The sequence below is a fragment of the Lissotriton vulgaris genome, chromosome 7 (assembly GCF_964263255.1).
Source record: "Lissotriton vulgaris chromosome 7, aLisVul1.2, whole genome shotgun sequence".
Lineage (NCBI taxonomy): Eukaryota > Metazoa > Chordata > Amphibia > Caudata > Salamandridae > Lissotriton > Lissotriton vulgaris.
The window spans coordinates 548,761,061-548,784,923 of NC_141695.1; the positions used below are offsets into that span (position 1 = coordinate 548,761,061).

At 48.7% G+C, this 23,863-nt stretch overlaps 1 protein-coding gene across 2 annotated transcripts in view; it reads left to right on the forward strand.

Annotated features, from left to right (window-relative positions):
* The window catches only part of PIK3R6 (phosphoinositide-3-kinase regulatory subunit 6), a 688,429-nt gene that overhangs the window by 432,275 nt on the left and 232,291 nt on the right, over positions 1–23,863 (forward strand). For both annotated transcript variants that reach the window (XM_086930633.1, XM_086930634.1), the window contains exon 9: positions 5,391–5,574. In XM_086930633.1, the coding sequence (XP_086786759.1) occupies positions 5,391–5,574 (184 nt within the window). The remainder of the gene's footprint in view (positions 1–5,390; positions 5,575–23,863) is intronic.

The window sequence follows — 23,863 nt, forward strand, 5'->3', positions numbered from 1 at the left end:
TAAATGCTAGGCATACAGCTCCATGAACTCGGAGAAGAGAGAACACACAATGGAGCTGTGGAGTTCGGGTTGAAATGCACATGTACACGCATCCCAAACTGAAAGTACATGCCAGGCATCGCTGATAGAAGTGTGTCACAGCACCCTGTCATGACTGACCATAAACACTAGAGGATAATGATCAAATCCACTGGGAAAGACTTAGTAGCAATGGAGTAGTTGTGCTGCATAAAGAGACTTTGGAGAGAAGTGGACGAATATACACAGTTAGCTTGAGGAAAGAACACAGGGCGGTTGTGCAAGGGAGTAGATGGAAAGCATTGCTTTCCATCGAACATGTAATCTTGCAATGCATCTATCAGGAAAAGGAATCTATTAATCCCACTTCATAGCTTACAAATGAAATCTAGAAAAGTAAGAGTTATGGGCAATTTTTCTCGGGGTGTACTGCAATCTGTGCACTTACAAGCTAATATTGTGATGGTATGTGGGCATCTAGTGGTATGCCACTACTGTTTCCAATTGCATATCGCACAAACACACACAACTTAAGAGGTATTGGCTTCTTTCTAATATTAAATCCTGCAGACATGTTACTTTAACACAAAAATCAGTTTATATAAATAACATTATGTTTGACTTGGCCCTTTTGGCAGGCTCACCCGAAACGTTTTGCTTTTCCTAGCCTGTTTCTGTAACCTAGTGTTGGTGATTTTAGGCGTCTGCGCACTTTTTCACTGTGGTCCAGTGTAAAGTGCGTGCGCTCTCTGTGTAGGTGTTGTGAGACTGGCCTGACCTTCCATAATAATGCATGGGGAATAAGTGTGCCATGGTAGTTCCTGATTTGTGGGGAGTGCAGGGTTGACTTTGGTATGTGCGAACTCGTGTGATTAAATGCTGCGCGACGTGTGCAGATTTATTGTCTGGTGTGGAAGTGCCACTTCTAGAAGTTGGCATGTCTGTGCAGTGAATGTGAATTGGCTGTCTGGCTTGTGATTGGCTGGAGCTGGCTGGTGTGCCTGGGTCCAGGAGTCAGGATGGCTCTGCCCCGGTGGTGAATGGAGAGATCTGCATGTTGATGTAAGGGAAGGGTTCACCTGGGACCTGAATGGGGCTGGGCCTTCGCTACACAATGCTGGCTCCGCCCCCTGTGGTGCGACTGATTACCCTAGCCTGTCCTGTGAATAGTGAGAGGGGATGAGCACAACAAAGTGCTCAAGAACCAGTTGTAATTGATTCTCCCCCTGCCCTGCAGCCTGAGACAAGGGATTTTGTGTATAAAAGAGGGGCTGTGACCCCATGAAAATGTTTGTGTTTCCATCTAGAATCTACCAGGGGCGTGCTGCTGCTGGGGCCCAGGGGAAGGCTTGCCTCCCTGGGCCCTGCCTAGCCCCTGGATTGCTGGAGGACTTCTTGGGAGGGCCCTTCTGCCTTGCCTGCGGATGGCTGGAAAACTTTAATCCCTTTGGACCCTCCTGCGTTGCCCCAGGATTCCTTCTTTACCTGTGAGGACCTTTCTTTTTTGCTGTAAGCGCCTAGGAGGGCGTTATTTCCCCTACAGCGAAGAGCTTTAATTGCCAGGAGGATCCTTTAGTTATGCAGGTGATTTTCCCCAGCTGAAAGAGGAGTGGGGGCGGGGGTGGGACACACGCAGCGCGGCGCTGCAGTCTCTGGAGAGGGAATCCCTCTCCTGGGGATTCCCCCACCCCCATGCTGAAATTGCGGGTGCCACCCTGCTTCTTGAGTTATGGATATTACGGGTGCCCACCCCGCTCATTGATCCCTAGTGCGGGTGCCCACCCCACTCCTGCAGTCATACTGGCTTGCGAGGGAGCCTACCCCTCACTTAGTGCAAAGGAAGATCACCGCGGCGTCCAGGGCGGAAGACAGGCAGTGAGGTACCTGATGGTGGGCGGGACTTCCGGTTTGGAGAAGAAAGTCCCGCGCACACCGCCGCTGCCGGCAGAGAAGCTCGCAAGGGGTCGCATGGAGGTAGCGATGACGGAGGGGGCACGAGGCACATTGTCGGTGTCCACCCCCGCCGCATGTGAACCGGGAAAGCTCTTCAATCTCCATCCTGGCCGGAAGACCTACACGGACCGGGTGAAGCCAGAGACCGCAGTAGAGCCGCCGCAGATTGAGCCGGTAAAAGAGGGCTCAAGGGTGTCTCTTTTTGCTGCCCTACGGAGCGGGCCGCTCCCCCCATGTGTCACACCGATCAGCTGTAAAGCACGTGCAGGGCTCTGACCTTGGGGGATATTATTCTTAGCGCCGGTGCGCTACACAGTAGTTTGGGGATCAGCTCTTTGTTCTCTATGCGACGCAAAGTGGTTGAAGGAGCCCGTGTACTCCCTAGGGCAGAGTCATGCCAGAGCCTCCGTAGCATCCATGAGCTCCCAGGGGCATTGTTGTATTTGGTGCCCGAGGCTCCCATGGGGCATTGTTGTATTTGGCGCCCCCGAGGCTCCCAGGGGCATTGTTGGATTTGGCGCCCTAAGGCTCCCAGGGGCTTTGTTGTGTCTAGAGCCCCGTGTGGCTCCAACGCATTAGGGGGCATGTTTGTGTAAAGAGCCTGTGTGGCTCTAGCCTGGCCTTATTTGTTCAAAGCGCCAGTGCACTTCCTATACTGCGCCTAGCTAGTTCAGGGGCCGAGGTCCCCAAGGCAATGTTTACTTACAGAGCCTGTGGGGTTCCAGTGTTTGGGGGCATGATTACTTTAGGAGCCAGAGCGCTCCAATTGGCACAGCTGATTTCAGAGCCTAGAGGGCTCCAACACTGTGTACTCTGGTTATTTTCAGAGCCTAGAGGGCTCCAACATTTGGGCGCAGTTTTATTTCCAGGGCGAGTGAGAGCCCATGCCGCAATTTTGCTATGTTACAGCTTCCCAGCAAGTAGTGGGCAGCTGCACCGTTTAGGCGCCAATGGAGAGAGAGTCCCTGAGAGGGACAGAAGTGGCACAGAGGTGCCAGGCTTTCCACAGCTGCGCAGCACTTAGTGCCAGCTGCAACGTTTAGGTTTGTGCCGGTGGCGCACCCCTGACTGGCGCTGCGTTGGCAGCGCGCCCTGACATTCTGGACACAGGGCATTTGAGCCCCTTCTTGGATGGCCAGTTGGCCAGTGGGGCTGGTATGTGGATAGGGCGCAAGGCCCTAATGTGATTTTTGCGCAATGTGATTTTCTACTATGTTTGTGATGATAATTGCCTAATGTGATTTATGTGCTAAAGGTGATATGTGCTTTAAATGTGGTGCTAGGAAATGTAATGCATCTAGTATGTTTTACGCACCCTGTGTTGATACCTCTAGAGATGGTTTTACCTATGGAGGTTTGTGTTAGGGAGATTGTGCTTCACTGTGATTTACCCCCTAAATGTGAGTTATGCTTAGGGGGTAGGGTCTAATGTGTTTAGACTAGACTAGTGAGGAGATTGCCTACTGTATTTATACTGGTTAGGCCTAAATGTGATTTATGCGTAATGTGCAATGCCTTTATGCCTGTGATACCTCTAAATGTGTTTTCATGCTTAGGAGTGTGTTTTGGCTAGTATAGCTTATTCTAGTGAGTTTGTGTCCCTGCGTGATCTATGCCTATGGTTATTATGATTGCGTAGTGTGTACCTACCTGTTACCAGTGGTTACTGGCTGTGGTCTATAATTGTTGTTTGGTGTTGCAGCTACTCTAAGTGCTATTTCTACTAAGTGCTGATCATGACAGTGGCCCACATGGCCCTGTCCTGTGTAAATAATCCCTTGTGAATATTGCCCGTGCCAGTTGGCACAATGTATATTGTGTGATTACTATCTGATGTGTTTTGACAATACAAAAGTTATTTTTATATAACCTTGTGTGGAGTTCCTTTTGTAGTGTGCCTGGGATGTTGTTGCTGTTTGCATGCGCAAATGCTTTACACATTGCCTCCGGGATAAGCCTGTCTGCTTGTGCCAAGCTACCAATGGGGTGAGCAGGGGTTATCTTGGCGTGTGACTCCCTTGCCCTGACTAGAATGGTGGTTTCTGCCTGGCTTTGGCGCAAAACGTAGCCAACCAGAAATCCCAGTTCTAACACATTATATGTATTTTTTCTTAATAATTTGTTTCTCATTTGTATAAATCATTGAATAGCTGCATACAATGCTTAAAAGACAAAGGAGGTCATTAGGATAGTGGGCGGATCGCTACTGCCCGTATGGTGGTGGCGATCGGCCCGCTAAAAACCACTGCCCGCATAGAAATTTCCCCCCGCTACATTACCATGGAGGGGGGACCCCGGTGGACGGAAAGACCGTCCGCCAGTTTTCCGCCCGGTCGAGGAGTCGACCGGGCGGAAAAGCTGTTAACATGGTGGCGGTGTCTGGGAGACACCGCCATCCATATTAGCATATATGCGGGGACATGCGTTGCTGCTACGGAAATGCAGGCGGTACTCGCCATTGGGGGCCAGTTGCGGGCCCCCAGGGATTCCCTGGGGTGGGGGGTGCACATAGTTCCATGCACAACATGGCAGGCACTTTGCGGTGACTACCACGTTGTGCATGGAACTGCACGACATGCCTTCTTGGCATTGCGGCAGGCGGTGCTGAGAGCACCGCCCACCACAATGTCAAGAATGCAGGATGCACCCGCCAGTGTGGCGGGCACGTCCGAATGTCACCAACGGGACCCCACACCAATGGCGGGGGGTCCCATTCTACGAAAGGATGGCAGGCGGACAAAGTCAGTCTGCCATCCTAATGATGCCCAAAATATTCAATCAAAGATGCTTAAAAGAGAAATTTGAAATCTTACGAAAAACTTTCAGCTCCTGCACTTATTTATTGTTGTAAGCAGATTTCAGATTTCACTTTTAAGCATCTTTGATTGAATATTTTGTCTTTTAAGCTTTGTATGCAGCTACTCAATGTTTATAAAGCAACTTCCTGTCCCTTTACCGCGCTCTCCCAAGTTCATTTTCACCCCTGTTTTCTCACTCTGTCCCTGTTTTCCATCCTTCTTTTTCTCTTTTCCAGCTTTCTCTCTTGATCTGGGTCAACGTCTGATGATGAATAATCGACCCTGCTCCCCCAAAATGCCCTTCACCTGCAACCACCGGCACAAATTAAACAAGCCTCAGTCACATCTAGATCTGTGTTTCCGTACGGTAACCAAACCGCGGTACTGGGTACTGCACATGATCATATGGATCAAGACCATAGTGTAATATCATAGGAGAATAGTCTCCATACTGAATATTGAGTCTGTTCAGAGCATTTATGCCAAACAATGTCACTTTTCTTTTTACAGTGATGTCATTTTAACTTGACTTGTTTACTAGGGCACCTGGGCAGTTGTAGTTTTTAACTTACAATAAATTATTCAAGGCCGACAGTTCCAATGTGTCTCTTACTTTTTCAGGGTTTTAGTATTTCTAGACGAAGATCTCATCCCTGAAACTATCTGCAATGCTTTGCTGCACGAGACCCAGGCAGCTAAAGTCCACCAAACTCCCACAGCCTGCATGTGCCTCGTGATCACACACACCATGCAAGCAGCTCTGGGACAGCACTGTGACGTCCAGGCCCTTCAGGGGGCACTGCAGGTAAGGAGGAGCAGGCACTCCGTTCTAGCCCTCACAGTATGCCTTTTGATAAGACCTGCATTGTTCCTGTGTGCTATAGGTTCTGAGAAGTTTCCTGGCTTAGTATTTCACCACCCCTGTGCCCTGAAGTCACATTTGGGAAGTATATTTATTTATTTATGTATTTTTAGGGTTTTATTATATTTTAAGGTGTGTTTTTTCTGCCACTTTGGGGCGCAATGTGATGTGTTTGAGTTTTGGTGTGGTGGATATAGAGTTCTATTCCTGATCATTAGTAAGAAGTAGATCATCAGCTGTCTCCCTGATGGACCATCAATTCAGCAGTTAATATACTGATTATAGTGGAAGGCAAAGCATCAGAGGGTGATTTATAGTTTGGTAGATAGGGAATTATTTTGCAAATGCAACGGGATACCATGTCTGAAACGCTCAAGGTCCATCTGCCCTATTTAGGGCCTGGACGACTGCTGGCTTTCTGTCAACGGAGCACAGGTTTGCTCCTTCCCTTCGATGTAAAGCATCCTCCAACACCACAACAGAGTAGGGTCCAAGGGAGGAATAGCATTACAGCACCCACTCCATTTAGAGTGGACAGTGTGATGATCTTTATTTTCCTGCCCGTCACCACCATGTTGAGGGACAGGAAAAAGCAAATAAGAACACTCTCACGCCTAGGGAAAAAAACACCCTGGGTGTGAGGGTCATCGTTTTTAGTTTTTCAATAACATAACTATGGGAGTTTGATCTGAAAAATAAAAATGTTGTTAAAGTTTGGTGTATCGCCTGCAAAATTGATGGCGACCACAGACAAAACTTTTTGCACCTCAACGGGACCCACTATGACTGCGGTTTCTGTCATGGTACAGAGATCACTGCTAGGCCAGTTGAGATTTCTAAAGCTGGCGGACCGTAGTTCATCAGGGTGGCGTCACTAATGCCCTTTACCATCCTGATGGCTAGAGTACTGTCTGCCAAACTATATATGGCCCTTAGTCATGAGGGATTTGGGTGTGGAATGTATGATTGTCGTATTGGTTAAATGTTGTGGCATTCTGTGGTATCTATTGATGTATTTGGGGTCAAGGAGTTCAGCCATAAGCTTGCCCATTTATTTCTACCAATTGCATGAGTAGGTAGTTGGGTTGCATTCTCAAGAAAAGGGATAGCTAGTTCACAAATATGGTTCCTGAATTTCGTGCTTTAGACTTCTGAATCTTGGTTAAAATATCCTTGCAGCCTTAAGTGACCAAAGATTACTTGCTGTACCATCATTTTTGCTGTTTTTTTTCCATTTATTCTGATGCTATGTTCCAAACTGCTTTGTGCAGGCCTCGTAATATTTTGATTTTCATCGTGGCTGCCACTCAGAACAGTAGAGCACTTTTGGGCCAGTTGTGTTTTTCAATTGAGTGTAATGTCTGCAGAAGGGCTGTGCGGACCATGATCCGCTGGATGGTCTGTCTGTAGGAGTTCCACTCTGCAGCTCCACTCTGCAGCTCCACTCTGCAGCTCCACTCTGCAGCTCCACTCTGAAGCTCCACTCTGAAGCTCCACTCTGAAGCTCCACTCTGAAGCTCCACTCTGAAGCTCCACTCTGAAGCTCCACTCTGCATTCTGAAGCTCCACTCTGCATTCTGAAGCTCCACTCTGCACTCTGAAGCTCCACTCTGCACTCTGAAGCTCCACTCTGCACTCTGAAGCTCCACTCTGCACTCTGAAGCTCCACTCTGCACTCTGAAGCTCCACTCTGCACTCTGAAGCTCCACTCTGAAGCTGCACTCTGAAGCTGCACTCTGAAGCTGCACTCTGAAGCTGCACTCTGAAGCTGCACTCTGAAGCTGCACTCTGAAGCTGCACTCTGAAGCTGCACTCTGAAGCTGCACTCTGAATCTGCACTCTGAAGCTCCACTCTGCACTCTGAAGCTCCACTCTGCACTCTGAAGCTCCACTCTGAAGCTCCACTCTGAAGCTCCACTCTGCACTCTGAAGCTCCACTCTGAAGCTCCACTCTGCACTCTGAAGCTCCACTCTGAAGCTCCACTCTGAAGCTCCACTCTGAAGCTCTACTCTCCACTCTGAAGCTCCACTGTGAAGCTCTACTCTGCACTCTGAAGCTCCACTCTGAAGCTCTACTCTGCACTCTGAAGCTCCACTCTGAAGCTCTACTCTGCACTCTGAAGCTCCACTCTGAAGCTCCACTCTGAAGCTCCACTCTGAAGCTCTACTCTGCACTCTGAAGCTCCACTCTGAAGCTCCACTCTGAAGCTCCACTCTGAAGCTCCACTCTGAAGCTCCACTCTGAAGCTCCACTCTGAAGCTCCACTCTGAAGCTCCACTCTGAAGCTCCACTCTGAAGCTCCACTCTGAAGCTCCACTCTGAAGCTCCACTCTGAAGCTCCACTCTGAAGCTCCACTCTGAAGCTCCACTCTGAAGCTGCACTCTGAAGCTCCACTCTGAAGCTCCACTCTGCACTCTGAAGCTCCACTCTGCACTCTGAAGCTCCACTCTGCACTCTGAAGCTCCACTCTGCACTCTGAAGCTCCACTCTGCACTCTGAAGCTCCACTCTGCACTCTGAAGCTCCACTCTGCACTCTGAAGCTCCACTCTGCACTCTGAAGCTGCACTCTGAAGCTCCACTCTGCACTCTGAAGCTCCACTCTGCACTCTGAAGCTCCACTCTGAAGCTCTACTCTGAAGCTCCACTCTCCACTCTGAATCTCCACTCTGAATCTCCACTCTCCACTCTGAAGCTCCACTCTGAAGCTTCACTCTGCACTCTGAAGCTCCACTCTGAAGCTCCACTCTGCACTCTGAAGCTCCACTCTGAAGCTCCACTCTGAAGCTCCACTCTGCACTCTGAAGCTCCACTCTGAAGCTCCACTCTGAAGCTCCACTCTGAAGCTCCACTCTGAAGCTCCACTCTGCACTCTGAAGCTCCACTCTGAAGCTCTACTCTGCACTCTGAAGCTCTACTCTGCACTCTGAAGCTCCACTCTGAAGCTCTACTCTGCACTCTGAAGCTCCACTCTGAAGCTCTACTCTGCACTCTGAAGCTCCACTCTGAAGCTCTACTCTGCACTCTGAAGCTCCACTCTGAAGCTCCACTCTGAAGCTCCACTCTGAAGCTCCACTCTGAAGCTCCACTCTCCACTCTGAAGCTCCACTCTGAAGCTCCACTCTGAAGCTCCACTCTGAAGCTCCACTCTGAAGCTCCACTCTGAAGCTCCACTCTGAAGCTCCACCCTGCACTCTGAAGCTGCACTCTGAAGCTCCACTCTGCACTCTGAAGCTCCACTCTGAAGCTCTACTCTGAAGCTCCACTCTCCACTCTGAATCTCCACTCTGAATCTCCACTCTCCACTCTGAAGCTCCACTCGGAAGCTCCACTCGGAAGCTCCACTCGGAAGCTCCACTCTGAAGCTCCACTCTGAAGCTCTACTCTGAAGCTCCACTCTCCACTCTGAATCTCCACTCTGAATCTCCACTCTCCACTCTGAAGCTCCACTCTGAAGCTTCACTCTGCACTCTGAAGCTCCACTCTGAAGCTCCACTCTGCACTCTGAAGCTCCACTCTGAAGCTCCACTCTGAAGCTCCACTCTGCACTCTGAAGCTCCACTCTGAAGCTCCACTCTGAAGCTCCACTCTGAAGCTCCACTCTGAAGCTCCACTCTGCACTCTGAAGCTCCACTCTGAAGCTCTACTCTGCACTCTGAAGCTCTACTCTGCACTCTGAAGCTCCACTCTGAAGCTCTACTCTGCACTCTGAAGCTCCACTCTGAAGCTCTACTCTGCACTCTGAAGCTCCACTCTGAAGCTCTACTCTGCACTCTGAAGCTCCACTCTGAAGCTCCACTCTGAAGCTCCACTCTGAAGCTCCACTCTGAAGCTCCACTCTGAAGCTCCACTCTGAAGCTCCACTCTCCACTCTGAAGCTCCACTCTGAAGCTCCACTCTGAAGCTCCACTCTGAAGCTCCACTCTGAAGCTCCACTCTGAAGCTCCACTCTGAAGCTCCACCCTGCACTCTGAAGCTGCACTCTGAAGCTCCACTCTGCACTCTGAAGCTCCACTCTGAAGCTCTACTCTGAAGCTCCACTCTCCACTCTGAATCTCCACTCTGAATCTCCACTCTCCACTCTGAAGCTCCACTCGGAAGCTCCACTCGGAAGCTCCACTCGGAAGCTCCACTCGGAAGCTCCACTCTGCACTCGGAAGCTCCACTCTGCACTCGGAAGCTCCACTCTGCACTCGGAAGCTCCACTCTGAAGCTCCACTCTGCACTCGGAAGCTCCACTCTGAAGCTCCACTCTGCACTCTGAAGCTCCACTCTGAAGCTCCACTCTGCACTCTGAAGCTCCACTCTGAAGCTCCACTCTGAAGCTCCACTCTGAAGCTCCACTCTGAAGCTCCACTCTGCACTCTGAAGCTCTACTCTGAAGCTCCACTCTGCACTCTGAAGCTCTACTCTGAAGCTCCACTCGGAAGCTCCACTCGGAAGCTCCACTCGGAAGCTCCACTCGGAAGCTCCACTCTGCACTCTGAAGCTCCTCTCGGAAGCTCCTCTCGGAAGCTCCACTCTGAAGCTCCACTCTGAAGCTCCACTCGGAAGCTCCACTCGGAAGCTCCACTCTGAAGCTCCACTCTGCACTCTGAAGCTCCACTCTGAAGCTCCACTCTGAAGCTCCACTCTGAAGCTCCACTCTGAAGCTCCACTCTGAAGCTCCACTCTGAAGCTCCACTCTGAAGCTCCACTCTGCACTCTGAAGCTCCACTCTGAAGCTCTACTCTGAAGCTCCACTCTGAAGCTCCACTCTGAAGCTCTAATCTGAAGCTCCACTCTGCACTCTGAAGCTCCACTCTGAAGCTCCACTCTGCACTTTGAAGCTCCACTCTGAAGCTCTACTCTGAAGCTCCACTCTGCACTCTGAAGCTCCACTCTGCACTCTGAAGCTCCACTCTGAAGCTCCACTCTGAAGCTCCACTCTGCACTCTGAAGCTCCACTCTGAAGCTCCACTCTGAAGCTCCACTCTGAAGCTCTACTCTGAAGCTCTACTCTGAAGCTCCACTCTGCACTCTGAAGCTCCACTCTGAAGCTCCACTCTGAAGCTCCACTCTGCACTCTGAAGCTCCACTCTGAAGCTCCACTCTGCACTCTGAAGCTCCACTCTGAAGCTCCACTCTGCACTCTGAAGCTCCACTCGGAAGCTCCACTCGGAAGCTCCACTCTGCACTCTGAAGCTCCACTCGGAAGCTCCACTCTGCACTCTGAAGCTCCACTCGGAAGCTCCACTCTGAAGCTCCACTCTGCACTCTGAAGCTCCACTCTGCACTCTGAAGCTCCACTCTGCACTCGGAAGCTCCACTCTGCACTCTGAAGCTCCACTCTGCACTCGGAAGCTCCACTCTGAAGCTCCACTCTGAAGCTCCACTCTGAAGCTCCACTCTGAAGCTCCACTCTGAAGCTCCACTCTGAAGCTCCACTCTGCACTCTGAAGCTCCACTCTGAAGCTTCACTCTGCACTCTGAAGCTCCACTCTGAAGCTCCACTCTGCACTCTGAAGCTCCACTCTGAAGCTCCACTCTGCACTCTGAAGCTCCACTCGGAAGCTCCACTCTGAAGCTCCACTCTGCACTCTGAAGCTCCACTCTGCACTCTGAAGCTCCACTCTGAAGCTCCACTCTGAAGCTCCACTCTGAAGCTCCACTCTGAAGCTCCACTCTGAAGCTCCACTCTGCACTCGGAAGCTCCACTCTGAAGCTCCACTCTGAAGCTCCACTCTGAAGCTCCACTCTGAAGCTCCACTCTGCACTCTGAAGCTCCACTCTGAAGCTCCACTCTGCACTCTGAAGCTCCACTCTGAAGCTCCACTCTGCACTCTGAAGCTCCACTCTGCACTCTGAAGCTCCACTCTGAAGCTCCACTCTGAAGCTCCACTCTGAAGCTCCACTCTGAAGCTCCACTCTGAAGCTCCACTCTGAAGCTCCACTCTGAAGCTCCACTCTGAAGCTCCACTCTGCACTCTGAACGGTCAGACTCCAAAAATCGGCCCTAATCACAATAGTATTATTTCACCTGCGTGAATATAAGTCTTTGAAATTCTGGCCAGTGGTAATACACACAAGTAATATAAAATTGTTGTTCCAAAGAGCATTAAATGGAAATAAAACAAGTACCAGACCCATTGACGCCTGCACCTTAAAAGTGAAACTGACTGAAGCAAGCGCCAGGGCCACGTTGAAAAAAAAAGCCACACACATTAGATGCAGTCAAGGCCGCTCACGAGGTCAGAAGGCACTCCACATGAACAACTACCAGACACATTGTTTCATTTCACTTTGAAAGTGCAGGCAAAGTGAAACTGACTAAAGGAAGCGCACGGCCCATTAGATGCAGTCAAGGCGCGCTCACGAGGTCAAATCTCCAAAGGAGAAGCTCGTGACAGCCTGACTACAGCAGAAAAAGCTCGTAACAGTCTGATGTCCACAATATTCCCAGAAAAGTGGCAACATAAGTTGTCTCGCATAGACAGCAAAAGCTTCGCTTTTGCTTTCGTCTAGGCGAGACCTAAAAAGGCTTTATCAATTTAAAATGCCTTTGCATGGTTAATACATACCAGCCATAGCTGCAATGTCGACTGCACTAAGGTAGCTGTATTAGTAATAAGTGTTTCCCACGCCATGGAATTTGACGCTCGGATGTTGGCCTTAAATATAGTTTAGAAAATCAAAAACATTTCTTCAAACATCAGGTTATGAGTTGCTCTTGATACACACATTGTTGTCTCTAATATACATTTTTTCGTTTTTGTATACATATATTAATTCAACCAAGCAAAGGCTTCCAATTTAGTAGGCTGGGCTGCTCACAGGAGAGCTACTTAGAGGCAGCTGGGGAGCTATCAGTAGCTCAGAAGATACTCGTTGGGGAAGCCTGATCTAGTCATTGTACTTATTCAGTGTCAACTAATATGCTTTGGATTGGTTCAGACCGCTTACTGAAAGACTTGAAATATCCAAACCTGATCATGTAGAAGAACCAGTCTGATGATGTACTTGTGATCTAGTTAACTATTTTACTATTCTTAACAGGATTTTGTGATCCACTGTAAAATATACAGTGGGTAGAAGTTGAATAATTGTTGTACAATGACCTTTATCCAGAGAGCTGAAACAGTCCTGTCTGTCAGCTCAGTGGATATCTACCACTCTGAAATATTCAAATCCCATTAGGCAGTCTTGGAGTAGAGCGGTTTGTTCTACATTTTCCTGTGACTTACCTTTCCAGGATTTTAGTTGCCTAAGGGAGATTCAAGTACTGTCAATAATTACACATGGACCCAGAATCAACTATTAGTTCCATGAGAAGGCTTTTCATGCTTAAATTTTATTCTGTTAATTACCCACATTGATATTATTTTTTATGATTATTTTTGTATTTATTTAGCACGCAATTACCAAAAGGTGTGGTGGCGCTGTGGGTATATGCTGGACCTGTCTAAAGATGCTTTTTTAAATAAAAAAAATGTAAAACTGGATTTTTAGGTCTCCAGAAGTGTAAGTACTTTAAAATTTGTCTCAAATCCACAGGAAGGGAATTACATGCCCTTGCTGCCTGGTATGTGGAGTCTCTGCCGACCTGACGGTATTAGGTCCCTAACCTGTTAGAGAGGTGAGGAGGAATGCAGGCTCCATGCAGGAACACAAGCACTGAACAAAGAAAGGGCCTTCGTTGTGTGGTGCTTTGAAGTAAATGTAGAGATTTTCGTAAAGTATAGGTTTGTTCACAGATAGCCATAAGAAATGTTTGTAGGTGTCCTGAAAGAGAGGAATGCTTGGGCAATTTAAGAAGCAGCCAGACAGTCACATTCTGCTCAATTTGCATTTGGAAAGTTGTGCAAAAAGATAGTCCTAGATAAAGAACATTTGCATAATCCATTCTAGAACCAGCGACCTACGGAAAAACTGGATAGTGTTGTTCTTTCAGAAGGAAAGGCCGAATTTTCCTCGGAGATGGAAAAAGACAAGGGTGCTGAAGGTATGGATAGCTATTGTATGAAAGACCGTAGAACTTGACATAGTGTTCCAAGGTTCTAAACAGCTCTGGGGCTGTATTGTGTAAAGTGCACACTGCCACGGTGCACCTTTAACTAGAAACATTGGCCGCAGAGCAGTGCACCCTGTTATAGTTAATGCACTGCCCACAAAGCGCACACAAAGTTCCACCTGCCCTATCAGCAGCATATTGGTGAAAAGCATTTTGCTGTTTAAATGAGCTAGTCTGTCTGTCACAGAGCAGCCAAAACCATGGCTTGCCTTTTAAAAGGAAGCAGAGAGCTCTCTGTAGGTAGGTGAAGTGAGTGTTTCCACTTGGCAACAGCAAGAGGTCTATGGGTGGGGGGGGTTCTGTGGTATTCCATTTTCCTACTTTCACGCTTTCACGCAACACCCTCAGTGGTAAGGGTGGTCAGGGTAACTGCTCTCCCCTCATGCAGCTCCGTTGTTAAGACACTGCCCCTGGCACCTCTGGTGACCTAGGTAGGTGTTCGAGGCCCTCTTTCACCCGCAGACTCCTGCCTGCCCCTCATCCCTTGTGGTCCAGTAGAAGAGACTGCTGTGGGTTTCAGCCTTTTTCTGTCTTTCCCTGTTTTTGCTTTTTTTCTTGTGCCTTTTCTCCTTTTGTAGCCTTTTTCTCGGTTTTCCTCTTTTCTTGCTTTTTTTTCCCGCCGCTGGTGCCCCCGTGGCCCCTCCCCCAGTGTGCTCCTGCCTCCCAGCTGCTCACCCTCCACCTTCTTAATGGAGGATGCTGCGCGGCCACGCCAAACGCAAGCCCATCTGTGCCCGTCCGCAACAGGCGGCAGGGACCCTGGCCCCCCGAACACTTCCAGCTACGACCCCAGCACTCTTCACGCTCTCAACCCTGGACACGACAACTGCCAGCTCTCGACGCCAAGCAGCTCTCAAGGCCTGTTCTCCTGCGGACAATGCCGCCGCAACTTCACCCACCTCCGGACCCAGGCAGCCACCCCAACCCACTGGACACCACCGTACACAAGCCCCTGAGCTGCTTTCTCCTCAATGTACGCTCCCTGCAAAGACACACCATAGAACTCTGGGACCTCCTCAACACCCATTCGCCCGACATCTCCTTCCTCAGAGACCTGGATCAACGCCAGCTCCACACCTGACATCGCAACCGCCATCCCAGATGGATACAGTATCCTGAAGAAAGACCGCCCCGAAGGAGGCCTCGCCATCGTCCACAAAAGTCCAACTAACAACCACCAACTTAGACGACGCCTCACCCCTCATAGAACTCCTCCACTTCCAGATCCAGCCCTACCCCACAACAACACTACGCGGAACACTTGCCTACAGACCACCCAAACCCTGCTCTCCATTCACCAACGCCATTGCAGACTACATTGCGCCCTACGCCTACGCCTCCATGGACTACATACTGCTTAGATACCTGAACTTCCACCTAAACAGCCCCAGTGATCCCAACATCACCGCCTTCCTATACTCACCTCACCAACTCTCTGGACAGACTACCACTGCATCCTTTCTTTCTTCTCGAAACCCTCCACAAACAAGCGCACTGCACACCTCCCTCGCAGAAACTGGAACAAAATCACAAAGACCAGCTCACCTCCACCCTCAGCAGAACTCCACCCCCCCGCCCACCACAGCAGACGCAATCATATCAGCAAATAACCTCCACCAATGAATCGCCAAGTCAATTCAGTCAAGTCAAGATATTTATATAGCGCGCTATATACCCAGAGGGTCTCAGGCGCTTGAGGAAGGGTGGGGAATTACCTGTCGAATATCCAAGTTTTAAGTTGCTTTCTGAATGCTAGGTGTTTCTGAGTGAGGCGAAGGTGAGTGGGAAGTGAGTTCCAGGTCTTAGCTGCCAGGTAGGAGAAGGATCTACCTCCCATGGTGGTTTTGTTGATGCGAGGTACGGTAGCAAGGGCTTGGTTGGAAGATCGCAACTGGCGGGGGGGGGTGTAGAAGGAGAGACGTGTGTTGAGGCATTCGGGTCCAAGATCGTAGAGTGCTTTGTGTGCGTGGGTCAGGAGACGGAAGGTAATCCTCTTATTGACGGGGAGCCAGTGGAGGTTTTTCAGGTGACTGGAGATGTGGTCTTTACGCGGGATGTCTAGTATGAGTCATCAACACTCTTGCCTGCTCCAGAACACCACCAGACAACACAACGGAAAAAGCTGCATGGTTTAACACGGACCTCCTTGAATCCAAGCACTCTTGCTGACGACTGGAGAAAACATGGAGACCCCGCAAGCACGCTCTACCTACAAGGCCGCACCCACAGCACACCACCAACTCCTTAAATCATCTAATAGAAACTTCATCCAAGACCGAATCCTCTCCAACTCCCACAACTCCAAGGAACTCTTTGCCATCATCCAAGAATTCACTAGACCCAACAGCGAAACTACCGACGTCCCTCCCTCCCAAGACCTCTGCAACAAACACAGCTGTTTCTTCCATCACAAGTTCAAAACGCTCTACGACAACTTCAATAATCAAGACCATGGTACCGACCCAACAACCTGCCAGCCGACCTTCCTCCCCTGGACCCCTCTCACCACAAAAGACACGGCAAAGACTATGAAAAGCATCCACTCCGGAGCACCTACTGACCCCTGCCTGCCGTACATCTTCGACAGGGCTGCCATCACACCCGAACTACGACGAACAATCAACTGCTCCCCCGAGACCGCTACATTCCCCGATGACTGGCATTGCACCAAAGTCAATCCCCTCCTCAAGAAGCCCTCCACAGACCCGACAGACCTCAAGAACTTCTCTCCTTCGCTGCCAAAGTCATTGAGAAAATAGTCACCACCCAGCTAGCGCTCTTCATAGAAACCAACAACATCCTCAACAACTCTCAATCTGGATCCCGCAGCATCCACAGCACGAGATCGCCTTCATAGCCGCCACCGAGGAAATCTGCTCCCTCCTCAACCAAGGTCACACAGCAACCCTCATCCTCCTAGACCTCTCAGCAGCCTTTGACACCATTTCCCACCGCACACTAGCTGCCAGACTCTACGATGCCGGCATCCAGGGAACTGCATTAGACTGGATTCGATCTTTCCTTTCAGGCAGAACACAATGAAAAATACTCCTGCCCTCCCTCTCCAAACCTACAGAGATCCGATGCAGAGCACCCCAAGGAGCCTCCCTCAGCTACACGCCCTTAAACGTATACATGGCCCCCTCGCAACTATCATCAGAAAACACTTACTCAACATAGTCTTGCACGCCGACAACGCCCGGCTCATCCTATCCCTCACTAAGGAACCCGACATCACCAGACACAGTTTCTAAGAAGGGATGAACAATGTCACAACCTGGATGAGCAGCAGCTACCTGAAGCTCAACCTGGAGAAAACAGAAGTCCTCATCCTCTGCTCCACGCAATCCGCATGGGACAACACTTGGAGGCCACCCGCCCTCGGAAACCCACCCACCCCTACGGATCACGCTTGCAACCTCAGCATCATACTAGACTCTTCGTTCGCCATGAACCGGCAGATCAACGCTGCGTCTTCCACATGCTTCAAAACCCTCCGCATACTTCGCAGGACCTTCAAACTGATTCCCCCCTGACTCTATGAAGACCGTCTCCCACGCACTCATCACCAGTAGACTGGACTACAGAAACGCACTGAACACCGGACTCAAAAAAACACTTCTCTACAAACTCCAGACTGTCCAAAAGAACCGCAGCCAGACTTGTCGGCAACATCCCATGACATGATCACATCACCCAACACCTTCGCGACCACCACTGGCTCCCTGTAAAAAAAAGAATACCCATCAAACTGCTCCCACATGCCTACAAAACCTTCCACAACACCAGACCCCAATACCTCAACAAAAGAATCTCCTTCCACACCCCCAAGAGAATCCTCCGCTCTGCCGACCTAGCCCTGGCCACTATCCCCCGCATCCACAGGGCCAGAGCGGGGAGCAGATCCTTCTCCTACATTGCGGCCAAGACCTGGAACAAACTCCCCTTCCGCATCAGACGAAGCCCGACACTACACCTATTCATAAAGGATCTCAAGACCTGGCTCTTCGGATGACTGCAGAGATGCTCGAACCTCCCCTCAGTGCCTTTAGGCCCTCACGGGTGAGTAGCGCGCTTCAAGAATCCCTGAATGATTGATTGATTGATCTCATCATTGACCACAGTCCGAATACTCCCTGACCGGTCTGGTCTCTCTGCGTTGCATCTGGAATGCAGCATGATGCAAGTGTTTCCTAATTTGCATGGAGCCACACTACCATCTAAATGAGAGAATGCCCCATTAAAATTGCTCTGACTCTACATCTGTTCTGTCACAGTAAATATTACAGAAGGGGCTGCCCAAGCATCTGCAGCCCCTTTACTGATACCCAAGTGCCCATGTGGTGCAGAAAGCGAGTATACAAGTCTGTTACACCCCCGGAGCACTTGTGTAATGTGTACCCATGTAGGAGGAGGAAGACATTGTCCTACGGTATAAGGCCACCACCTTGACAACCAGCTAGATGTTGGACTGCTTAGCATCGTGACCTCCGTTTTTTGGGAGTAAAATTTTAGGTAGTTCCTAGTCACCAAGTGTGCCTCTACCTTGAGACCAGAGTGAAAGTTAAAGCGAGCCTCCTTGATGTTATCATCAAGGCCTTTGATTAGTAGAGTATTGTCTACATAGCACAAGTATGTCAGGTAGTTCACGCTAATAAGGCTTTGCCCAAGGGGCCACATATAGATTAAAATGTGCGGGGTACTCCATGAACCTTGATAAAGCCCATAAGAAACCGAGGGATTGATGATCTGAAACACTGTGAAATGATATACATAATGGTAGATCCAGTCCATGGCCTTTTCCCTAATTCTGGGCTCTCTCAGCCTGTACAATAAGGTATCATGACATACAGTGTCAAAGACTATTAACAGATCCAGTAAATCACAGCTGCCACCTGTATGCCGACCTGTACCTTCTCACTTGTAACAGTACAATGCAGTCCTGTTGTTTGAAAACTGTGTGCATTTAGAAAATTAAGGATAGTTATTTGTCCACCTAAGTCAGGCTTATGCGCACTAAAATGATTATTTACACATGCGTATTTGTGTCATAAATTGTTAATCTGCCCTTGTTCGTACATTAACTCAGGCTTACAATGTTGCTAATGTCAAAGCTTTTTCTAAATGCGCAATTATTTCTGAATACTAATGAGTTTTATGATGAATATAGTCATAACCATTGAATTATTAATGTTATACGTGAAACTGGTTTATTAAGATGTCTAGAAGGTTGTTCATTAATGTCGTTTTGTTTTGCCACATTTTTGCAGAGATACCATTTTATTAATATGGATGCTGTGTTGTTCTGTTCATCTTGCTCCTGTTTATTACCCCTCCCAGTCAACGTCTCCCTGCGTATCTTCTCTCCCCACAGCCTTCACAGAGCACAAAAGGCTGTCATGCAACTGGTTATTTACCTTAGAGAGCATGCATTGTGAATGAAACTTTCTTCATGTACTGAATGTATCATTCTGAAGGACACTTCTGCTGGGAGTTCCAATGTAGGGCTGCTGGCATACACTAGTGCATGAGTCTTTGTCTGAAAACATTTCATATTGTGTTGTACATCTCCGGACTGCACTGTTGCCGTGGAAGCTGATTAAAGTTTTCCTTTACTTTAGAAATGGGTTAGCATTATCATTTTGTAGTGACAATCTGTATTATGATGTGCTCAATATGTTATTTTTAGCCATTCCATGCTGAATTTGCAATTTTTGCTTATTAATGATTCATAAAATGTGTATAAAAACCCTTTTTTTAAAAAACATTTTTATTAGGGCAAATGATGCAAACCACAGCGTTAAAACGAACATGGTTTGTGTACAGAGTCTGAACTTGTGGCAGCAAAGTAGTTCAAATAACATAAGGATGACACTAGCAAAGTAAACATTTGGGTTGCACCATGAAGCATAGTAAATGTTACAATAGGAAATTTTTCTGATAAGCAACTTAAATGCAAAGCAAACATAAGCAATAGTCACAAAAAACAAAGAAAGGATAAGAGAGACAATAGTCATAAGAAGCAGAATGCAAGGCCAGCACAGTAAATCATTCAGTATCACATTAGGTGGCACCTCAGTCAATGACCACATTTCTATAAAAGCAATTAATGAACCATCCCACCCAGGGAGGAGCAGGAGTGAAAGCAGGAGATCGCACAGTACAAAAATGCCATGTAGGACCGGAAGTAGGCTAAATTAGCGAGCAATGGACCATCTCCTTCATTGGCAGAAGAACCCCTAAGCCGGGAATCGCATCGGGTCTCCCGTCTGTCAGGCCCCGGTCCGCATCCAAAGGGGAGCGGCAGGCTACGGCAGCAGCAATACCAGAGTGGGAGTACAGAATAATATAATATCTTCAATCCAGTATGGATTCAGGCCTGGTCATTCTACGATTTCACAATGTTTAAACTTATACCTCATCATCGCAAAGTATACTAAGGCTCGAAGAGGAACGATCCATATGGCGTTCATGGATCTTTCCTCGGCTTTCGATTGTGTGAGCCGGGGGAAGCTCTGGGACGCCATGCTAAAAATGGGTGTGGATCCAAACCTAGTCGATTTGTTAGATGATATGCACTCGGACACCAATGCAAATGTCAGATTCACCCAAGACCTGAATGTGACCAAAGACTTTGGGGTGCACCGTGGTGTCCGACAAGGCTGCATCCTGGCCCCATTCCTTTTTAACTTATACATAAATGATCTGGAAGAGCATCTTTTAAGCTCCAATACGGATTATCCGTATATTGGCCGTAGGGGGCTGCCAGTCCTTTTATATGCGGACGACGCAGTTCTCCTATCAAGAACAGCAAACGGACTTCAAATCTTACTAGACTCCTTCCATTCTTTTATGACCTCAAGAGAGTTAAGTATTAATAACTCTAAATCATACATAATGAAGGTCGGACAGGGAAATAAAAAAGTAAACTGCCTAAATGTAAATGGTGTACGCATTCCTACTACACATACATTTTCTTATCTCGGGGTCCTCTTTGACAGTCAATTAAATTGGGGACCCGTGATTGAAAAAAAGAAGGGAGAAGTCACTAGGGTAAACGCGGCAATAATGGACTTTTCTAAGAAAGTGGGCAATAGTCCAGTTGCCGCCTTACTCCAACTTTACCAAGCAAAAAGTGTCTCGACAGCGTGCTATGGAAGTGAAATTTGGGGTTATGTTCCTCCGGATCCCTTACAGACTGTTGAAAATAACTTCTTGAAACTAGTATTAAGGGTTACCAGGGGCACGGCCAACTTCTCCGTGCACGAGGAACTGGGGGTTTCCTTCGTAAGTGACAAGATTGCTGTTAATCCCATGTTATGCTGGATGAACTGTTGGTTAAATGATAACATTCCACTCACCCAGCTTATTTTAAGAGAGTCACTCACATGGGATAACAGGATGAAGGTTCCCTGGTTAAAGTATCTTTTTAAGTGCTTTGCTGATTTAGGTCGCCCTGAACTCTTTTTATCCCCTGAATCGATCACTAAACAGGATGTTATAACGGTCAAGAAAGCTTTTATTGATCTTAGAATCCAAGATAGGGAATCACGTGAGCTAAAAAAAGAAAGTGTTCAAAATCATGTATTAGTAAAAAGCACCTTGCTCATGGAACCCTATTTATCCTGGCAACTGTCCAGTTATGACCGTTTTTTACTGATCAGGTTTAACCTGTTTCATTTTTTGCTGGCTGTACCAAGGGGATCTCATCGTGGACAAGTGTTGCCGGCTTGCGGCTGCGACGATATGTCTCCGCAAGACCTGGCACACTTTCTTTTCTTTTGTCCCTTTTATACTGTACCGAGGAATCTATATTTAAAACCCTGTCTGAAAAAACTAAATTTTATACAATATCGTCCTGCACTGCACTTTCTACAGCTATTAAGTTGTGAATATACCTTGTATTTATGTAGTTTTTTAAAATTGGCAGTAAAATTTAGAAACAGTATGGAAGGATAAAAATATTACATGAATTGCTATTACCTCTTTTTTATAATGGACTCCGCAAAATACTCTGAATGCTTGTTGTATATTTGTCTTCTCCTGCTTATTTTACAACTGTATTTTATTCTCATGTATAAATGTGTTCTTTTTAAATGTAGTGTAAATGCTTTTATGGTTGTCAATTCGCACAACCGAATAAAGTTTATTGACTTGACTTGACTTGAGTACAGAATGGGGGTCCCGAGGCCTAGCCCACCCCAGTCGGTAGATTGGGGTGTAGGGACTGAAAGGGTGCTTCCAACGCCTTCCCCGCAATGTATTGACGGTATGGACCCCAAATGTCTGTGGGGCGGGAGGAGGCAGGGAGTTGGTCAGAATATTCCACACTATTGACATTGCAATACGCCACACTTCGTAGCCAAGCGGCAACTGTGGGAGCACGTCTCGAGCACCAGTGCAGCGCGACCTCCCTCTTGGCCAGAAGGAAGCAGATCGATGCCAACTTGCGAATTTTGCGGGGAAAATTGGTCATGTATCCCATCAGGGCAATCTCCGGTAGGACTGACAGCGGCAGGCCCAAAATCGCACCCAGTGTGTCATGCAGTTCAACCCAATAGGAGTGTAGTTTCGGGCAAGTCCAGGAGAGATGGGCAAAGTCCGCCTGAGGGGCGTTGCACTTGGGACAAGTGTGGGGACGAGCCGGGTCGATTCTGTTGGCGAACGCCGGGGTGTGGTATAGCCGTCGAAGGAATTTAAAGTGTATGAGTTTGTGTCTGTTATTCATTGAAACCTCCCTGGTCGTGGCACAGCATGCTTCCCATTGATCGTCAGAGATCTGGGTGCCCAGATCCATTTCCCATGCAGCGCGAACCGCCTCGTCTGACGATGGAAGTGAGGACAGGCAGAGTTTGTAGAGTTTGGACACCACATGGGCCCCCGAGGTGTTCTGGATAATGGAGGTGAGTGCCAGAGTGTCATCAGGTGGCAATGGGAAAGTGTGAAATGTAGCGCGCATCAGTGCCCTGAGTCTAGCAAACACAAAGGTATCCATAAAAGTGTGCTCGGTGAAGCGGGGGTCTTCGGATATGGAAAGAGCGTGGCCATCTGGGAATAAGTCACCGATTGTAGTCAGTTGGTATTTAGTGAGTGTGCGACTAATCAATGTTTCGCCTGTTCTAGGGAGCCAGTGGGGATTGGGGAGCGGGAGGGCCTGTGAGTACAGAGTGTCAACACGCAGCAAGCGTCTGAGTTTGTCCCAGGCCCAAGTTGTTGTGGTGAGAGGGAGTATGTCATGTGGATCGCGGGGAGGGCCCTTTGGGAGCACAGCGTCCAGAGACACTGGGAGCGCGGCGTCTGCTTCAGGTTTCAAATGTTGAATCCTGGCATCCGGATGGTACCAGGAGTGGGCATAAGAGCACTGGGCAACCAGGTAGTAAAGGTGGAAGTCTGGGACTCCAAATCCGCCCCTCTCGTAAGGCAGTGTTAATGTGCTCCAGGCAAGGCGAGGGCGTTTCCCACCCCAAACCAGTCTCAGTAGGGCAGGGCGCAGTTGGGTAAAGAAAACCTGTGTTAGAGGGATGGGAATGTTGTTGAAAAGATATAAGAACTGGGGCAGTACCACCATTTTCACTATGGCAATGCGCCCAGCCATCGACAAGGGTAGGCGGAGCCATCTGGCAGTGTTATCTTCCAAAAAGTCGAGGGTGCGTCCATAGTTCATGCGAATAATGGATACGGTATCTAAGTGGATGTGAATCCCAAGGTATTTAACGGAGTCCTCGCACCATTCCAGCGGGAGGGAGCAAGGCCATCTTGTGGTGGCAAGAGTGAGGGGGAACAGCTGTGATTTGTGCCAATTAACCTTGAGGCCTGAATATTCACCAAAACGCATAATTTCTGATAGCGGAGGCTGCAGGTTGGTCTCCGGGGTGCGGACGTAGAGAACCATGTCGTCCGCGTAGAGCGAAACAAGAAGAGGCCCAGTGCGGAACTGGAGCCCCCTGTGCAAGTGTTTCCCTTGAAAGTGTCGGACCAGAGGGTCCATAGCCAAAATAAAAAGTAAAGGGGATAGGGGGCACCCTTGTCGGGTACCTCTAGAAAGAGTAAACCTGTCGGTGATAGTGCCATTGAGGCGAATACGTGCCGTGGGTGCTGTGTACAGCAATTCAACGGTCGCCACAAACATAGCGGGCATGCCCATCCTCCGCATTACGTCCAGAAAAAAGGGCCACTCCAGAG